Source organism: Lissotriton helveticus, chromosome 6, assembly GCF_964261635.1.
Source record: "Lissotriton helveticus chromosome 6, aLisHel1.1, whole genome shotgun sequence".
Lineage (NCBI taxonomy): Eukaryota > Metazoa > Chordata > Amphibia > Caudata > Salamandridae > Lissotriton > Lissotriton helveticus.
In genome coordinates this window covers 1,144,271,755-1,144,289,169 of record NC_136067.1, presented here as the reverse complement: position 1 = coordinate 1,144,289,169, position 17,415 = coordinate 1,144,271,755, and the positions used below count along the sequence as shown (strand labels likewise).

Here is a 17,415-nt window from a genome sequence, read left to right as displayed (position 1 = left end):
ACCATGCCTTACTACCTAACTAAAATGACTTGTCATATGAAATCCCCCCCACCTTTCAAAACACCCCAGGCCGCTTACCATGTACCCCCATAGACTAGGAAGAAAAGCCACTCGAAAGGCGTACTAACGGCTTTCGACTCCCCCATAGGACGCCTACACCCTCGGATACCTGAACACCCCAATAGCCTGAATCAGGGCCTCCTTCAGTTGAACAATATACAGCTCCATCCCATACCGAGACAGATGCACACCATCTTCCCTGAAAAAGTACACCGCCCCATACCGTAACTCTGTGTTCTCCTTTCTACCCAAGCCCTCCTTTTCACAAAAAACTTTCATCTCCCTGTTAATTTTCCTCCTCGTTCTATCTATGGCCGCTGGCGTCTCCGCCCCCTCCAAAACCTCCTGGGAACAAACTCGGACCAAATCACATTACACCCCGCCCATTTACTCTTTATTTTCAACAAGTTCCTCTTCATTTGCTTGACCAAGGCCAAACCTTTGCACTGGACCTGGTCATTCTCACCCAAGTGTATGACCACCACATCCGCACAAAACCCCCTTCGCACCACATTATTCAACACCGGCACCAACTCATGCCAGCGCATGCCCCCTTTCCCCAGCCAGTGACAATGAAACAACTGCTCGTCCAGCTCCAAATTGAGGCTCCGGTGTTTGTCCCACTCCGCCCTCTCTGCTCTCTTTACAAAAGAATGTCCCACTATGTAAATGTCCAACGCCGCCGCAGCTGGCCCCGCCACAGCACCCGGAAAGACACACATGTAAGAGGGCGGGAAATGATGTCCTATTATTACTCCACTCCTACCCCCGCATCCTGACATAAGTCCTGTAGCAATCTGACTTCCAGCACCCCAACCGCTTGATGTCCTCCTTTCCCCAGCCTCGCCGTGCCGCCTCCGTCGCCGCCCCAATTCGAAACGAATGCGTCCCGAAAGCCTTCGGGTCCTCACCCATACACTATAGGGCGTGCCGCAGGACCCACAACACCTGAGCCGCGGTCACTCTGCCGTGCCCCCCGTCCAAATACCTCCGCAGTCAATCCCCTCCGCCCCACCGCCAAACGCCTCCCCCACACCGCCGGGCACACCGCCGTGGACCCCCCCGGCCCCAACACCACTCACGTACCCTCCCCATGCTGGTCCGTCTTCGAACGCCGCAGGCGCACTGCCACCTCCTGCTCTCGGACGTCCACATCCTCCCACAAAACCCCCGGTCCCCCCTTCAAACCAACCAACTCCGACACTCTAAACGCTTCAAAAAACATACACGACATAAGTGTGGAAAACAAGGCAGTCTCCCCCCAATCCCGGCAAATCAACGGTAACGTCTGTAATAAGGACCGCAGCAGATCCTCCGTAATCGGCCTCCGCTGACTCACCCGCGCCCCCTTCTCCCTTGCCCAGCCTTCCAGGAGACGCGCCCCCGCCTACGGCGAATAACCCCACCACAACTTCCCCATGAACGCCACCTCCAACAACTTCCGCGCAATCGTCACCCTTGAGAGCCCCTTGTCCATCAAACTCAACATGAACTGTACCACTTGTTCCTCCCGCCGCCACCGGTCCCCTTGTCTTACCGCTCCCAATCGCCGAAATTCCTGCCATGCCTGCTCATAGGCCTTCCAAGTGGATGCCGCCACCGACGACCTCACCAGTTGAACGACCCGGCGTCTCCCACCGACCAAAGCACCGCTGGCACCGGCGTCCTGTGTTCGTCTACCTCCGTGGCTAGCCCATGGAACCTCTGCCACTGTGAACGAGACAAAGCATCCGCAATGTCATTGTCCACCCCCGGCAAGTGTCGGGCTTGAAACAATATGTCATGTTCCAAGCAACGCAGCACGAAAACGTGCATCAATTTCAACACCTGCGTGTACCTGGCCGACTGCCTTTTAACCACCTGCACCACAGACTTGTTGTCTACCCGAAACAACACCCGCTTATGAGCCAACTCCTGCGCCCAAACCGTAACGGCCACCACCAACGGGAACAACTCGAGAAAGGCAATACTTCGCCCACCAGCTTGCCAGTGCGGTGGCCACTGCTCAGCGCACCATTTCCCTGCCCAATAAAGCCCGAAACCGCCCACTCCTGCCGCATCCGACGACAGCGTGATGTCCCACTCCCAATCCTCCGGTGGAGCCATGGTCACCCCATTGAAGCACCACAAAAACGCCTGCCGCATGCGCAAATCCTCCTTCGTCCCTGCCGATAAACGCAAATGATGATGCGGCATCGTCAAACCAGACAACGCCAGACCTAGCCGCCGGCAAAACGTACGCCCCGCTCGCACCACGCGGCACGCTAAATTCAAGTGCCACAACAAAACCTGCACCTCCCGCACGGTCACCTTCCACTTTTCTGACCAATGCCAACATTGCCGCCCGATTGTCCTCCTGCAGGCGTGCTTCCATGGCCGCCGAGTCGAGCTCTATACCAAGAAATGACAGCACCGTACAGGGACCATGCGTCTTCTCTGGCGCTAGGGAAACCCCCAAGTAACCCATGAGGTCCGTAAAACCATCCAGCTGCTGCTGGCAGTCCATCGAACCCGGCCTCCCCACCAGGAAGAAGTCGTCCAGATAATGGTTCACCGTCTCTGAGCCTGTGCGCCAGGAAAAAGCCCACTGCAAGAAGGAACTGAACCTCTCAAACAACGCACAGGATGTTGAGCATCCCATGGGGAGCGCTTTGTCCACAAAAATGCCCCCGTCAAACTGAATCCCCAACAACTGGTGATCCACCGGATGTACCGGAAGCAGCCGGAATGCCAACTTGATGTCGCATTTTTCCATGAGGGCGCCAGGACCAACCGCCGCCACGATCTTCCGCAACACATCCACGGACGAGTACGACACGGACGTAAGCTCCACTGAGATATAATCGTTCACCGACGCCCACTCCCGCCAGGACAAATGCTGTATCAAGCGAAACTGCCCCGGCTCCTTCTTGGGCACCACCCCAATCGGGGAAATGATCAAGTCTGGCAGTGGCGGCTCCGGGAATGGGCCCACCATCCGGCCTTCCTTCACCTCCTTGAACAACTTGTCCCGCACGACCCCTCTGTGTGCATTGACAGACTTCAAGTTGTCTGCCCACCGAGCGATCCGCGGCCCCTCGTAACCCAACCGAAAACCCTCCCGGAAACCCCGTCGCAATATGGCCGCATCCTCCATCCGCGGATAGGCCGCCAACAAAGGCTCCATCCGATCCAACCTAACCGGTGTATGAGCCTTTTCCCATGGATCCTGCCCCCTTCCCCCCCCTCCCCCAGGCCGGAGCCCCAGCCGCTGCGGGCTGCTGCCCCTGGGGACCCCCTCCAACCCCCCAGCAGCGCAACACCGGATGTCTCCTTTCGCACTTGGAACATTCATGTCTGAAACGGCACACCTGTCTGCCGCACGCGCCCTTATTAAAGTCCCAGCAAGCCCCGACGGTGTTCTGAGCGGCGTTCTCTCCCTGCCCCACCCCCCCACGGGTGGGAAGGGCTGAAAAGGGGGTCGGCACAAGTGGCAAACCGCTGGCCGTATAGATGGTGCGGCCAAACTTCGCCCCACCCATCGTCTGCTGGTACAGGTCCGAATCCAGCTCGCCCCACTTCGCCTCTGGGTCCGACGCCATCCGTGGCCGGAATTCCTCATCATAATGAGACCAAGCATTCCCTCCGTAGGTAACCTGCACCCGCCTGACCACGTCCATGTATTTGAATAAAGCCACGGACCTGTCCGGATATTTCTCACAATATACGCTAGCGTATATTAAGAACGCCGCCGACCAGTTATCAATTGTCAGGGGCACCTTGGGACGCCTGGCCAACTCTTGCTCCTCCACATTCGACCCCTCCTTCACCGTCAGCTCCCTATGAAGGAGCTTCAGGATCTCCACATACTCCCCGTTCCAGATCTTTTCTTTGGTTGCCAACGACAGATGGTCCCCCAGCGGCTTCGTCACCCCCATGTAGGGGAGCTTACGCAAAGGCACGTTACAACTCTCCTTCGCCTCGGGGACCCCACCAGCCTTCTCCCCGCCTTCACACCCCCCACCGCGGCATCCCCGACACCATCCACCCCGGCGCTCCCCGACCCCCAGTTGTCCGCCGTCCCTGCCCCGTCCGGGCCCACCCCTGTGTCCGTCACGTACCGTCCTTTAACCAGCCGCACCATGTCCTCCCCCCAGGCATCAGTACCCACCGACATGTGCGCGCCACGAGGCTTGCCCAAACCGCTCCACGCTCTGCCCCCATCCTTACCTGGCGTCAAGGCCGGTGTCCGCACTGGATCCCGCCGCCTAACCAGTGGAGCCAGGGGGGCCGTCACTCTCGGCGCTTCCTGCCGGGAGGCGCACTTGCAAAATACTTCCAACAACATTACTCGTCCCCCCTCCCCCTCCCGCAGCTCCCCCTCCTCCTCAGACTCCCCGTCCTGCTCAGCCTCACCTAGCCCTTTCCCCCACCTCACGTCCCGGCCGCCCCCTAGGGACTCCAGCCGGCTCAGCCCCGCCTTCTCCCGACAAGTCCTCATCAAGTCACTCAAATCCACACTCTCTCTCCGCCCATTCCCCACATGCGACACCGCCGCCTGATCCATGTTATCCAAACTCCAACCCCGTCCCCCGGCGGCCGTCTCGACCCTTCGGGGTGGGGCTGGCGGGTACCTACCGCCCCGCCGCTCAACATGCTCCCGCGACCGGTCCCTCGGTGGAGCACGACCGCCCGTACAAAGCTGAGTCGGCCCATCCCATCGGTGGAGCGGAGCCGCATGCTGCTCTCCCGAGCGCCTAGGCAGCTGCTCCTGCCAAGAGAAAGAAGGTGGAGTCCCGCATGCCGGGGAAACCCCCCCCCCCCCAAAAAAAACGCCACCCGCCCCCCACCGCCTCTGCACGCCCCGGCCCCACCCTGCAGAATGCTCCCCCTCCGCGCGGGCCGCTCCCCCCACCCTCCCCCGAGCTCCATGCCACCCCCGCCCCCCAATCCCACTCCCCTTCCCCGCCCCATGCCGATCCCCCCACCCCCACATGCCCGCACCCCCTCGCCTCCTCGCTCCGGCCCCCTGCCTCAGCCCCCCCGACAAGCCTCCGTAGCCTACACCTGCGTACCAGGCACCCCCTCTGCCCCCGATAGAGGGCCCCTCCCCACCCCCATCCCCACTTCCACGCGTGCCCCCCTAGGCGACGGAGATCTGCTCGGCCCCACCACACTCCCCTCCCCCCCGAGGGTGCCCCCCAGTCCAGCCCGCTCTCCTCGCCCCACTTGCCCTCCTCCCCCTCGGCGTCCGATTCTTCTATCAGGAGGGGCGACCCTGCACCACCCTCCCATCCCCCGCTCTCTGCCCCCACCCCTCCCTGTTCCTGGATCCTTGCTGGCACCACCTCTGGGTCCCCACCCTGCCCCGGCACGTTGTTCCAGTTCCCAATGCCCCCAACCGCCTTCCCCTCCTCCTGCCCCCCCCCTCCACCCCCCCACAAACTCCAGAGCAGGCCGCTTCCCTGCACCCCACCTTCCTCCGCCCTCCCGGCACCACTTTTGCCCAGCCCCGCCGCCCGCCGTCATCCGCCTTCTTGCCCTGCCTCCCCCCTCTCTGTGCAAACTTCGGCCACGACCGCGGGGGCTCGCACGCCAACACCAGCGCCACTGGCAGCGCGCCCCGGCGGCCTCACCTCCCCCAACAAGCGGATGGCCTCCCGAACGCGCGGGTCGTCCATGCCCGCCATGCCCGTCCTACCTGCCCTAACAAAGATTTTATGAAGATCAGTACAAATCAGACACTTTCCTTGGTAATGCAAAAATAATAACATTTCACTGGTACCCAAATTACACACATTATCATTTGTGTGCATCATAGCTTTACCTATAAAACTTTGCACATTTAGTGACCATTCAAATGGAAAATATGCTGTTTGCAAGTAACAATGCACTACCACATTATGCTTTAGTTACATAAAAAAATCACCTGCCTCATGTCCACGAAAGCTAGGTGGGTCCTAAAAGTTTATCGTACAAAAAAAGTGGGTTGTGGTTCTAAAAAGTTTAGGAAGCACTGGTTTAGACTATGCTGCAGATTACCATAGTTACTAGGTACAATCGGTCCGTCACTTGTAATGCCCTCTAAGGTTAACTTTATTATTTTAGCATGCTTCCTCGGTGTGTTAGAAATAAAGTACTTTTCTTTTACAAAGTACAGAGGTTTTATTGAGTTATGTGTCTAACCTCTCACCGTCTCCCTGGGTAAGCCTTGTACTGCTCTTTTTTGCTTTAATGAGGCTCAAGTGCTAAAGGGATGTACTTGGTTCTCAGTTTTGGGGTCAGTAGTAAGATCAAGCCACAGAAGAACAGTGGTGAATGGCTCTTCTTGTAGGGTGACCAGGCCGTCCCTGTTTTTAAGCAGCTGTCCCAGCAAATTTCAAGAAATTTAGCTCATGTCCCCGTTTTTTCCCGTTTTTAAAAAGGGTCGACTGAAAACAGTGGGAGGTGTTTTTTATGTTTTACAAAGCAGGGATGGTTAGCAGTTGTTCCAAGAAAGCAATTTAATTAACAGGCAATCTACTGGGCTTAAAAATTGCATTTTATGTATGTTCTAACTACCTGTTCTGTAATTGTCTGCTGAGGAGCACTCTCATCACTTGAAGTAAAATTGTAGTCCTTCTTCTATTTTTGACAAATGTCCCGGTTTTGGGCTTTAAAATTCTGGTCACCCTATCTTCTTGTCCCAATTTGAGCTAAGCAACCTCCTGATAGGTCTAGGACTCTTGGAAAAGTTCCCACACCCTCCATGTCAATGTAAAAGGGTGTCTTGGGTCATTGTCCTCCCTTAGGGCATGATCGGGCAGGGTTGAAGAGGCTCTTGCGCTGCAGTTACATCGCTCATTCTCTCCTCTCATTGCCACAGGCGGAAGTGTGCGCGGGGACAGTGGCCGAAGTCATCCAGTCTGTGGTCAATGGTGCGGACGGCTGCGTGTTTTGTTTCGGCCATGCCAAGCTCGGTGAGTATACTTTTAGATTTCATTGATGCATGGCTTAAAGGTATTAAAAACATCTACACTATGTATCATGGATGCAGATGCAACCTCAAACACCCTTGGGGGCTCGGCCCTCGTATTTTACTTGCAAATTATATTTGGTGGTTAGTACCTTACTGAAATATTTATTTATTACTATAAAATGCATAAACCAACATGTGCATTATAGAGGCAAATACAACTGAATACAGGCCTTTATATATTAACTGACATCATATAATGGAATCCAAAGACTTAGGGGCAGATTTATGATGACTGGCGCATCCCCAGGGATGCGCCAGTCATCCTGCGCCGCTGCTCCGCCACCCATAGTGCGCCGCATTTACAATGCGGCGCACAATGGGGCAAAAACGGCACAGATGCGTGACGCATCTGTGCCGAAAAGGTGGCGCAGTGCTGGAGCTGTGTCGCAAGCGCGACGCAGCTCCAGCAAGGCTCGGGGGTGCCCCATCTCCACAATGCTGCGTCAAGACCTACGCCTGCTTCAAGCAGGCGCAGGCTTTTGACGCAGCATTGTCCTGAAAGTGGCTGAGTGAAATCTTATAGATTTCACTCAGCCACTTTTGCGAGGCGCACCTGCCCCGGAACGCCCACCCTGCGCCGGAACGCCTCCTGATGGCGCAGGGCTTTACAACGTGACGCATCTCCTAGATGCGTCACGTTGTAAATAGGGCGCATTGTTTGCGCCGCCGTTGCGTCAAATAAAGTGACGCACCGGCGGCGCAAGGCCTTCATAAATCTGCCCCTTAATATTTTATTTATTTTCGGGGCACAAAAAAGCAAGTTAATACATCCATAAAAGACGGCAAAAATGATGAGCTTCCATATACTCTCAGGTGCAATAGTGTGCTTAACGTGCATAATTTACGATGACCAAATGTTTTTTTTTCAAGCGAAAGCCACTAAACCAAAGATGGTGGGTAGGGAATTAAATCTATGTCATTTTTAAAGAAACTGAGAAAGAGCATAACAGAACCCACAAATACATGAATATTTCGAAATGTGCCTAAAATCAGAACATCACTATTTATCATAAACGTGGAATGTCCCAGGCATGATTTTTTTAACCGTTTTGCAATTACCGCCTTGGCATCTAATCAGAAAAGGAACCATTTTTGGATATAAGGGATAGCAGGCTAAAGCCAAATAAAATTAAGAATACATTGGAAGATGTAACATGTGTGCTCCTTGTTGGAAAATCAAACTGCAGCATTACAGGATTATACAGGCTTTTTGTGTGCAGGATTATCCTAGAATAAGAGTTCAATTTCAGACTGGTTAGGAAGTGTTTGGTTCAAATCCAAATCCCTGAAATTCAGAATTTGAGGAAGCCCCCGTGTGGGTGAGAAATTAGAAAAAAACTATTTAGCAATGCTTACCTGAAGTGTATATGTCTGTTGACATCTCATTCATTATCTCCGTTTACCTTGACTGTTGTGATCAGAAATATAACTTTTTATTGAACTTGAAAGTGTCAGCAAATATCTCAACCAATATTTCTGGATTTTATGGCTTTATGGATTTTACCTACTAGTGTATTTTCTTTTTCATTTCGTGTTGGAAAATGTGTAAAAATCTATCTATTAACCCCTTCCGTGCGTTCGTCGGCCAACGGCCGTCGCGAGCACTACCTCCGTAGTGCTGCGCACGTCCGTTGGCTGACGGGCCCTGCCCACTCCTTTAAACCGCCACACCGCGGCGGAAATGCCGCTGCGGTTAAGCAGTTAATTGTGGTAATGGTATTAATGGCTGTCCCAAAATAAACTGCATCGTGATTGATTGCTTGACAAATGTCGTATGAGTAGGCGGGGATTCCTTAATAAAAGATGCTGAGGTCTCTAATGGTGACTATAAATAATTGGGTACTACGTCTTGACCCACTGTTAATCCACTGAGTCCTCAAAGATAGAGTTAACCACCTCAAAAAGATATCACACACGGCGTAAGCACAACAGACACTTATTAGAATGAAGAGGGATAATTTAGAAACCTTTGAAAAGCAAACCAATATGGATGGTAGAAAGATCAGGGAAATCATCCAAAAAGTTTTCACAGTGGCTGGTGACGGTGGCTAGCATTGCCCGTGAAATGTTTTCAAGGTTTTGGTAAAGGGGATGTATGTTTTTTATTTTGTGTAGTATATGCAGAAACATGTTAGACTTTTATCAGAAGCAGTCTGTGAGAAGTTAATAGGCCGACCAATTCACCAGTACATACTAGTAGTCAAGTAGTTACAGAAAGTTGGAGAATGCCAATAATGTTTAAGTGTTGTTTAATAGAAGTACGAACTCCTCGTTTTGGAACAAAGTTAGGGGCCAGTACTAAAGGTGTGTGGTCACAGGCAACTTGGCCATGGATGACTCAGTTAACAATGATGTTGCAAGAAACTTGTAATAAACGATAGAGACTGTTATGCTGTTGTAAGAATGGTGGCCCAGTTTGTAACCCAAATTGCAGCTGCGTGGGGGTCCATGTTGGACATCAACTATGTCTGATATTTTTCTATGCTTACCACCCTGCTCAGTTGCGGCATGATTGTATGTATAAGCATGTCTTTACATTTTATAGCATGAGGAAAGTTGGCAAGCATTGGTGCATTGTAGAAGAAGGGGAAACGGATAGTTTAGGATAGTGAACAATGGGACTGGAGTTCTCTTACAGTTGAGTCCAGAGATTGGAGGAACTGATGGTTTGAACAAAGATGATGAATTGTTCCTAGAAAAGATACGTGTTATGCCGCTTTGTGAATTGGGTCAGTGTGCCATAGCCTTGATGGCTAACTTGAGAAGCCCATTTCCTAGTCTTATTTTACAACAAACATGACTTATGCACTGTGTTGTCAATAAAGAACTTGAAGCTCTTAAGAGGATGCATAGAATTAAGCTGGACATTTATTGTGACAGTTGCCTAGTCTGTTGCAGTCGGACTGCGGTATATGATTGCATTAATCTGGCATGCAGAACAGTTTTGGGAAGCTTAATTTAGACTCTGCTAACCATCATAAGAGACCATCATCACCTTGTATAAAGCTAGTATGGAAACTGCATCAGGTGTAATGCGATGCCTTGCTCTCCCATGTTTGCGAGCGTGCAACACAAGCAGCTGCCAGCCAGCACTCAATGTGGACACCCAAAAAGTATCTTGGGGACTCAAGACTTTGTCTTAATATCACACGTCGGGTTGCAACAGAACAACTCAATAGTGTTCTAAAAGGGGGTTGGCTTCTGCACCAGGATACGGCAGTTGTTTTTTTCTTAAAATCCGCACGCCCATGAAAATGTTTACCAAAGCGACTCTCCTTTTGTAGATTTGTTATGCATGGTAATGAGGCCACTCATCATCTCTTGCTTTACAAGAAAATTGCCTCGTTTAGTCTCGCTCTTCAAAGCATTTGCACTTGGCACTTTCCTGCATACAGATGTATCTCTGCTTAGGGGCCTTGATTTTTCTGTCATGACTTTGTTTAAAGAATAGCATAAGAATAATACTTTCATTTTCTGCACTGGGAGAATTTAACAAGGCTCGACACTCTGTGATGTGCCTGCCAAGTTTAACTTAGCGTCAGCTTGGAGAAAGCGGGTGAAATGAGGATAGCGTAGACCTTGTGTCCTGAGATATACCTTTTCTGTCCTAGTAGAGTGAATTGTTAGCTAACAAAAGAAATGATCTATGTCAGAAAGTGGATTATTAGTTGGGCTGGATGGTAGTCTACCACAAGTATTAATGGCACTATTCTTGTTAGGTCTAGTAAAGATTTGAGTAATTTATGGGCTCAACTCCTGGTAGCTATGGCACCATTTAGAACAAGCATTGAAAATGCAATAGGTCTCGCAGCATTAGAGTTAGTGCTTTTAGAATTGTTTATGGGTTTTTTTTGTAAATCTTTAGCATTTTTGTTTCCTGTAGCCAATGCTAAAGAATTTCAAAAAAAAAAAGCCATAAACATTTCTAAAAGCTCTGAAATGCAGTCTGAAATGCTGGATATATATTCAGTACAGATACACTATATTGTTAATGAAGACATAGGATATAATATGTTGTACTGTATACACACAATTAGATGGGAACGTGCTGTGTGTGTCAGCGATTGAAAGAGACTGCACTCAGAGTTGCTGTGCGCATCAGCGAAAAGATTGCAGAGTAGACACGCAATACTTGTACTAAAGTGTTGTGCGATTGTACTGTAGGCACGCAATTTAAAATCCAGCTAAACGCGTCAGCAGAGTTGCTGTGCGCATCAGCGAGTGAACTGTAAACTAGACACGCAGTTTTAAAATCAAGATGTGCGTATCAGCGAAAAGATTGCAGGGTAGACGACCAAATACTTGTACAAAAGTGCTCTGCGTGTCAGCGAAAGAACGTAAAAGTCTGCACTGGGCACTGCTGTGCGAGTCTGCAAGAAAGCATGGAGCTGCTGTGCGCATCAGTGAGTAAACTGTAAAGTAGGCACGCAATTTAAAATCCAACTGTGCGCGTCAGCGCCGCGGAGTTGCTGTGTGCATCAGCGAGTGAACTGTAACTTATACACACAATTTTAAAATCAAGCTGTGCGTATCAGCGAAAGGATTGCAGGGTAGACATGCAAATACTTGCACAAATGTGCTGTGCGTGCCAGCGAATGAGCATTAAAGTGCACACAGCGTCGCTGTGCGCGTGAGCGATAGAGCATGGAGCTGCTGTGTACATAAAATGGACACAAAGCTGGTGTGCACGTTAGTATTGGCACAAAGCTGTTGTACACGCTGTTGTCCGTCTGTAAAGGCTGCTGGGTGTGTCAGCCAAGGAGAATGAAGCTGGTTTGCGCGTCAAGGTTTCTAGGTGCGCAATCAAAGAGCAACGTCGGGTCAATGCGTTGCACGTTGCGTTCCAATGACGAATTTCTGGAATGCCACAGTTATATGGAGAAGTCCTAAAGTTCACAGAGGAAAGCACAGTGCCAGCACGAGGACGGGCAGTCACGAGCAGGTAGTTAAAGAAATAACATGGAACCACCCGGACAGCGGTAAAGTTAACAAGTGAAAGCGGGATGTAAGTAGGGGGGAGGAGAAGTCTGGGCAGGCAGGATGACTCAGGGGAGGGGGCGGAGCGGGGCAGAGCGGCATGTGGGTGTGAAGAAGCCGGGCCTTTGAAGTGAAGCTAAGCTTCACTTCAAAGGTGTCGGAGGAATGCGGGCGGCTGTGCACGCGCTTTTAAGCTCAATGCACATGCGCATTGAGCTTAAAAGTCACGGGCACTGCAAGGAATCGCCACGATTCCTTGCAAGTTGGATAAAGAGTGGATAAGCCCCCATAGTCTCGCAAGCTCGATGCGCATGCGCATCGACAGGCGAGACCTAAAAATGTGTGTGTAGAGCATTTAAAGACATCAGGAACAGCATTTGGGTGTCAGGATTCTTTCCAACAGAGGCTGCCAGCACGGTCCAAGACAGATCTAGTTGAAACTGGTCAGCTGGGCTCTTTTAGGAAAGTAGTATTCTTGCAGCTTTTGTGACCTTATAGCTTAAAACAAGGTAAGTCGACTGACACTTGTGCTCCACTTCTTAGTCCTGGATACGAATGGAAGCAGGTCCAGCACTTAGTCCACTCCTCACTGTTCACAAGGGAAGGTGGAGTCCTTATCCTGTCTTCTACAGGTCCAGTCATGTTCTGAAGAAGGTGCCCAGGGGTGCCACAGTTATCCCTGGCAGCAGCCTGTCCTTGGGGTGACTCCTGGCCACACCCTGAGCAATAGGCAGAAAGTTCCCAGGAATAACTTTACCCACTTTTGCACCACTTCCTGTGTAATCTAGTGCTAACAATCTCACAGTTCCCCTCTCTTCCTAAAATCAAGATGACAGAACCGTTCTTCCCTTGTGCAGCACCTCTATGCCCCCCTAGAGATGTGGCCAGGGAATTGAAAAAAACCCTCTCCTTGGTCACTCAAAACCAGTTCTAGGGCAGTTCCACTCCTCTGGGATTGGTGCCTTGCTAGCTAGAAGTACAGCAGAGGGGCAGGCCCAGGTGTGAGCTACATCTGCCTGTGATAGGGCAGACCCCTTTGAAGATAATTAAGTTCCTGGGCGTTGCCCAGATGGTCATCTTGTCAGAAGAACAGGGCACCTCCCCACATTCAAACTGTTTATCTCAGCTCTGAGGGACTTATAACACCTAATCAACAAACTATTCAGCTCATGGGTGACAGCTGGAAGCTCATGCAAACGGGCTTCTAGAGTCTCTAGGCCGACTACAGGTAGCTTTTAAAAGTACATTTTGTAAAATGTTTGTTACAAATCTGACTTTACCAATGAATTGGATTTTTAATATGTATTTTAAGAAGTTCACGCACTAACTTGTTACCTGGTTCCTAGGCAGAGATAACAATATTTAATTGTAACGTTACCTCCCAAGACTTCCCTATGGAACAGCTAACCATGCTACAGTGAAAATGGCTTTTAGTCTTTTTCACTGTAAGGACATGTTTTATTTTAATACCATGCACATTGCCTTATTTGCACTTAAAGCAACCTTAGGGATGCCTTATTAATATTTAAACTAACGGTTTAGCCCTGTCAGAAAAGGTTATTTTAACAGGTCGAAATCGTAAATAAAAACTGCACAGTCAAGCTACTAGTGGCAGGTCTGCAGTCATGTTTTGCATTAACACTTTAGTGGTGGCACAATATGTGCTGCAGTCCACTAATGGCATTTTACTTAAGGGCCCTGGGTACACTTGGTACAATATAGTAGGACTTGGGACTTAAAGGTAATTTAAACATGCTAATTGGGAGTACTGCCAAATTTGACATGTTTTAGGGGCCAGAGCACATACACTGGGGCCTGGTCAACAGAGTCCCAGTGCACAGAGTGAAAAAAGCAGCATCAGTCTAAATAAAATGGGGGTGGGTTTGCAAAAAAAGACGTTTTCTAATACAGTCTGGAATTAAAATCTGTTGTTAGGTAGGTGTTTATGCTAGTTAATCATCCTTCCCTTATAATGTGACCACAGACAGAGTCATTGTGGGGGCTGAGCCAGCGTCAACAGTTCCCTCTTCGGGCCTTAGTTCTGCTTGAAGAGGATCTGGCAGAAGATAGTATTGACCTTATTAAAGTATAGCCCTACAAGTATTATGTACACAAAGTAATCTATTAGCAGGCATCATTTTTAACTTACTGGTTCGCTGGCCCTTTGGTGCCATAAAGTTGCCATGCACATTGATCAACTTTTTCACATGACTGCATTTATGGGTGTTTCCTTGTTATGATAACTTTATCCTTTATTTGTGAGGACACACAATCTAGATGGATATCTAGTTTGTACATGACCTTCAAGACTAATAATATTTTGGGGACAATTGATGATGTTAACCCACTGCATAACATGTTTTCACATGCAAGGCAGCAATCCACATTACCACAAAAAGTATGATAAGCTAGTAAGCTGTGGTTATGTAAAATGTTAATGGAAAACACGTGAGTAATGTTTTTTTTGTATTGTACTCACTCTGTACAATCTGCATTACTTTAACCTAGGGTTCTCTAAAGTTGGTCCCGGAGGGCCCGATCAATGCCAGATTTTTAGCATTTCCCCAATTTAGATAAATGTAGTTATCTTAAAAATCTGGCCCTCCTGGACCGACTTTGTAGAACCATCCTTTAACCCATTACAAACGAGGGCACCCTCTTTGAGGTAACAGTTGTATCGTTAAATGTCAACTGTTATCCTCATTAAACCTTTTCTGGAGAAGCCATCTGAAGAGTTCTGTTGACATGGTTCAACAACTTTTTATTTTTTAATTTGGGGATTGAGTCACTTTTAACAATAAACCCATGAGCGTAAAGGCAAACTGGTTATAAGTCTGATATACGATGGACAAGAGTAAGGTAAGTAAATAAATAAATAAACCAATTTACCTTGCGCGCGCTGCAGCGCCGAGTTAGTGATGCAGCGCACGCAAGGTAAATTGTTTATTTATTTATTTCCTTACCTTACTCCTGTCCGTCGTATATCAGACTCTAATACCCCCCCACCTACCCCTCCCCCTCCCCGCAGCACTTCCTCGGCAAGACCGCCACTGTCCCCATCCTGATTTGGTTCAGGACGGATTGATGGGAAATAAAATGGTAATGAATTAACTTCATTACCATTTTATTTTTCGTCTCTGGGGAATTTCTGGGGCAATTAAGTGGGGCGCTGCTCCTCCGCTCAAATGGAGGAGCCACCACTGCCCCTATATAAGATTATAATAATAGGAACCTATTGATAAAGACCCACAAGTGATAAATAGCAGAGCCAGATCTTTGTTTTGAGTACTCTACCTCATGCACACTCACCGAAAGGTAGCCGGGTGGAAAGGGATAACAAGTAAGGAAAAAGGAAGTAAAGTGATACCCAGGAGTGACATGTAGGGGCTAAAATGAAGAGTTGGCGTGGGTAGAGAAAACAGGGCAGCAAAGTGGACGGGTAAGATAAGGGGCAGTCATTTCATCTTGTGAGTAGCCAGGGGGAGATCGAACAAGGACAGTCAATTGGAAGGAACAAGCAGAAGTCCCTATCTTTAATGAAGAAGACAGAAGGTAGAGAATCAGAGCAAAAATGACTGGAAGTAGCTGCCTCTACATTCTCCTTGAAACATCTTAAGGAAGCAAAACAACAAGGAAGCGCAGAAAGAGTTCCCAGAAGGTAGAAATTGCCAAATCTAGAAATGTCACTTCCAGGTTTGCAATCTTTTGAGTTAACTTGTATTTACTCAGAGTAGATGGGTATTTTCCTTTCTGGCCTGGTAGCATCATTTTTAATAGTCTTAAAAGGTGGAGGGCCAAGCGGATGAGCCCATCACGTAGACCATTTTCCTTATTCCTTCCTCGCTTGATATTGCATGATGGGCAATTTCAGCTCGGGTTGCAAAGTTGGTGCCCCATACAATGCACAATTCATCCCGATGGGCAGATATTTGACATCAAACAGCTCTTTGGGGAACTCCGCTGGCGTTTGCACAGTTGCAGCCTTAAGTCTTGGACTGCCCTGACCCACATCAGATGTGGGGGTCTCTTTTTCTATAGCATGTTTTTCCAGGCCCACAACAAGTGATATTCTCTTGAAAACAGAGCCCATGTTGTCAGAATGCTTGGAATTGCCTTTGAAACCACAAGCTTTTCCTGTTATAACTTCCAGCAGTGTGTCTGACCTAAAATACTGTGGGCGAGAGTCAAAGTCGTGTCTGTTTCTTTCTTTGAAATTAAGCCAGATATGAAACGCTCTAACAGGGCTCTTCTGGGAGCTTTGGTTGACTTAGTTCAATTTCTTCATTGGAATCCAGAATCTCTTGCTTCAAATAGCCCATTTACATGCCTTATGAGTGAAATCAAATCCAAATAATAAAAAAAGTTAGAGGAATGCCCGGTGCCTCCAGAGCTAATGTGAAGCTGGGATGAGCTAGTTTGATGCTAGTTTGGTGGTGCAGAAATACGTTTTATCAGACATTTGCTCTCTTTTCAATATGAAAATAGGATCAAAGACTTCATACAGAAAATACCAAACTGAACTGTGAAGGCTGTTTAACATTTTTCACATAAATGTATTTTAGTCAGCAATACAGTGACCAATGAAAAACAGTAAAGACACTACAAAGGAAGCTTGTTGGACCTGGAGTCTCCAGATCACATAGGGTAGCCTGGCGCAGTATAGGCAGGTCAAACCAAAAGGCCAAAGTGTAAAGCTCGCATCACACCCTGTAATAACTCAGCGTCCATCCATTCAAAAACAACGCTACACCAATTTTAGGAAAATACGGTTCACTTTTATAAATAAATTCTGTATACTTCCACTTATTTTCTTCTGTCAGTTTCGTCACTAATCACATTAAATATTCCACCATCAGACTCTTTGCATCAATAATAGGAAAACTTGACATTACATTTCATTTGAGGTTACATTTCCTCCTTCAGGTTAAGAACCCCAGTAACTCTCATTTAGAACTAGGGTTCCTAGGAAGACACCTTGTAATTTCCACAATACTCTTTAGTCACCCCCTTTCTAGTGAAACAGGTTGGTGCCTCTACCCAGCCTTACAATTTTCTCACACGTTCCTTTCAGTAGAATGGGTACAGGCAATAATACAATCGAAATCAGCCTCAGTTAATCCCTGTGGAACAGAACATGTATCATTCACAGCCAGTCCAGTACTCTGTCACTTGAGCAGTTTACCCACACTTCCCTGGCTGCTGTTCCTTGTTTCCAGGGTTAAACAGCTGTTGTATGCTTAGCCAGTCTCTTGCCTCTGAAATATGGTTCCTTTTATTAATAATGAACCCTTGGCACCCGTTACCTCTTCACCAGGGATCGACACTCCACTCGTTAATAGTCTCACCACGTTTGTGTCCCGCAAGAGCCCCAATTCCCAGCT

The 17,415-nt window shown here is 48.9% G+C and overlaps 1 protein-coding gene across 2 annotated transcripts in view; it reads left to right on the top strand.

The window, feature by feature from the left end:
* KIF26B (kinesin family member 26B) overlaps nucleotides 1-17,415 on the top strand; it is a 791,950-nt gene that overhangs the window by 625,909 nt on the left and 148,626 nt on the right. For both annotated transcript variants that reach the window (XM_078648800.1, XM_078648801.1), the window contains one exon: nucleotides 6,905-6,998. In XM_078648800.1, the coding sequence (XP_078504926.1) occupies nucleotides 6,905-6,998 (94 nt within the window). The remainder of the gene's footprint in view (nucleotides 1-6,904; nucleotides 6,999-17,415) is intronic.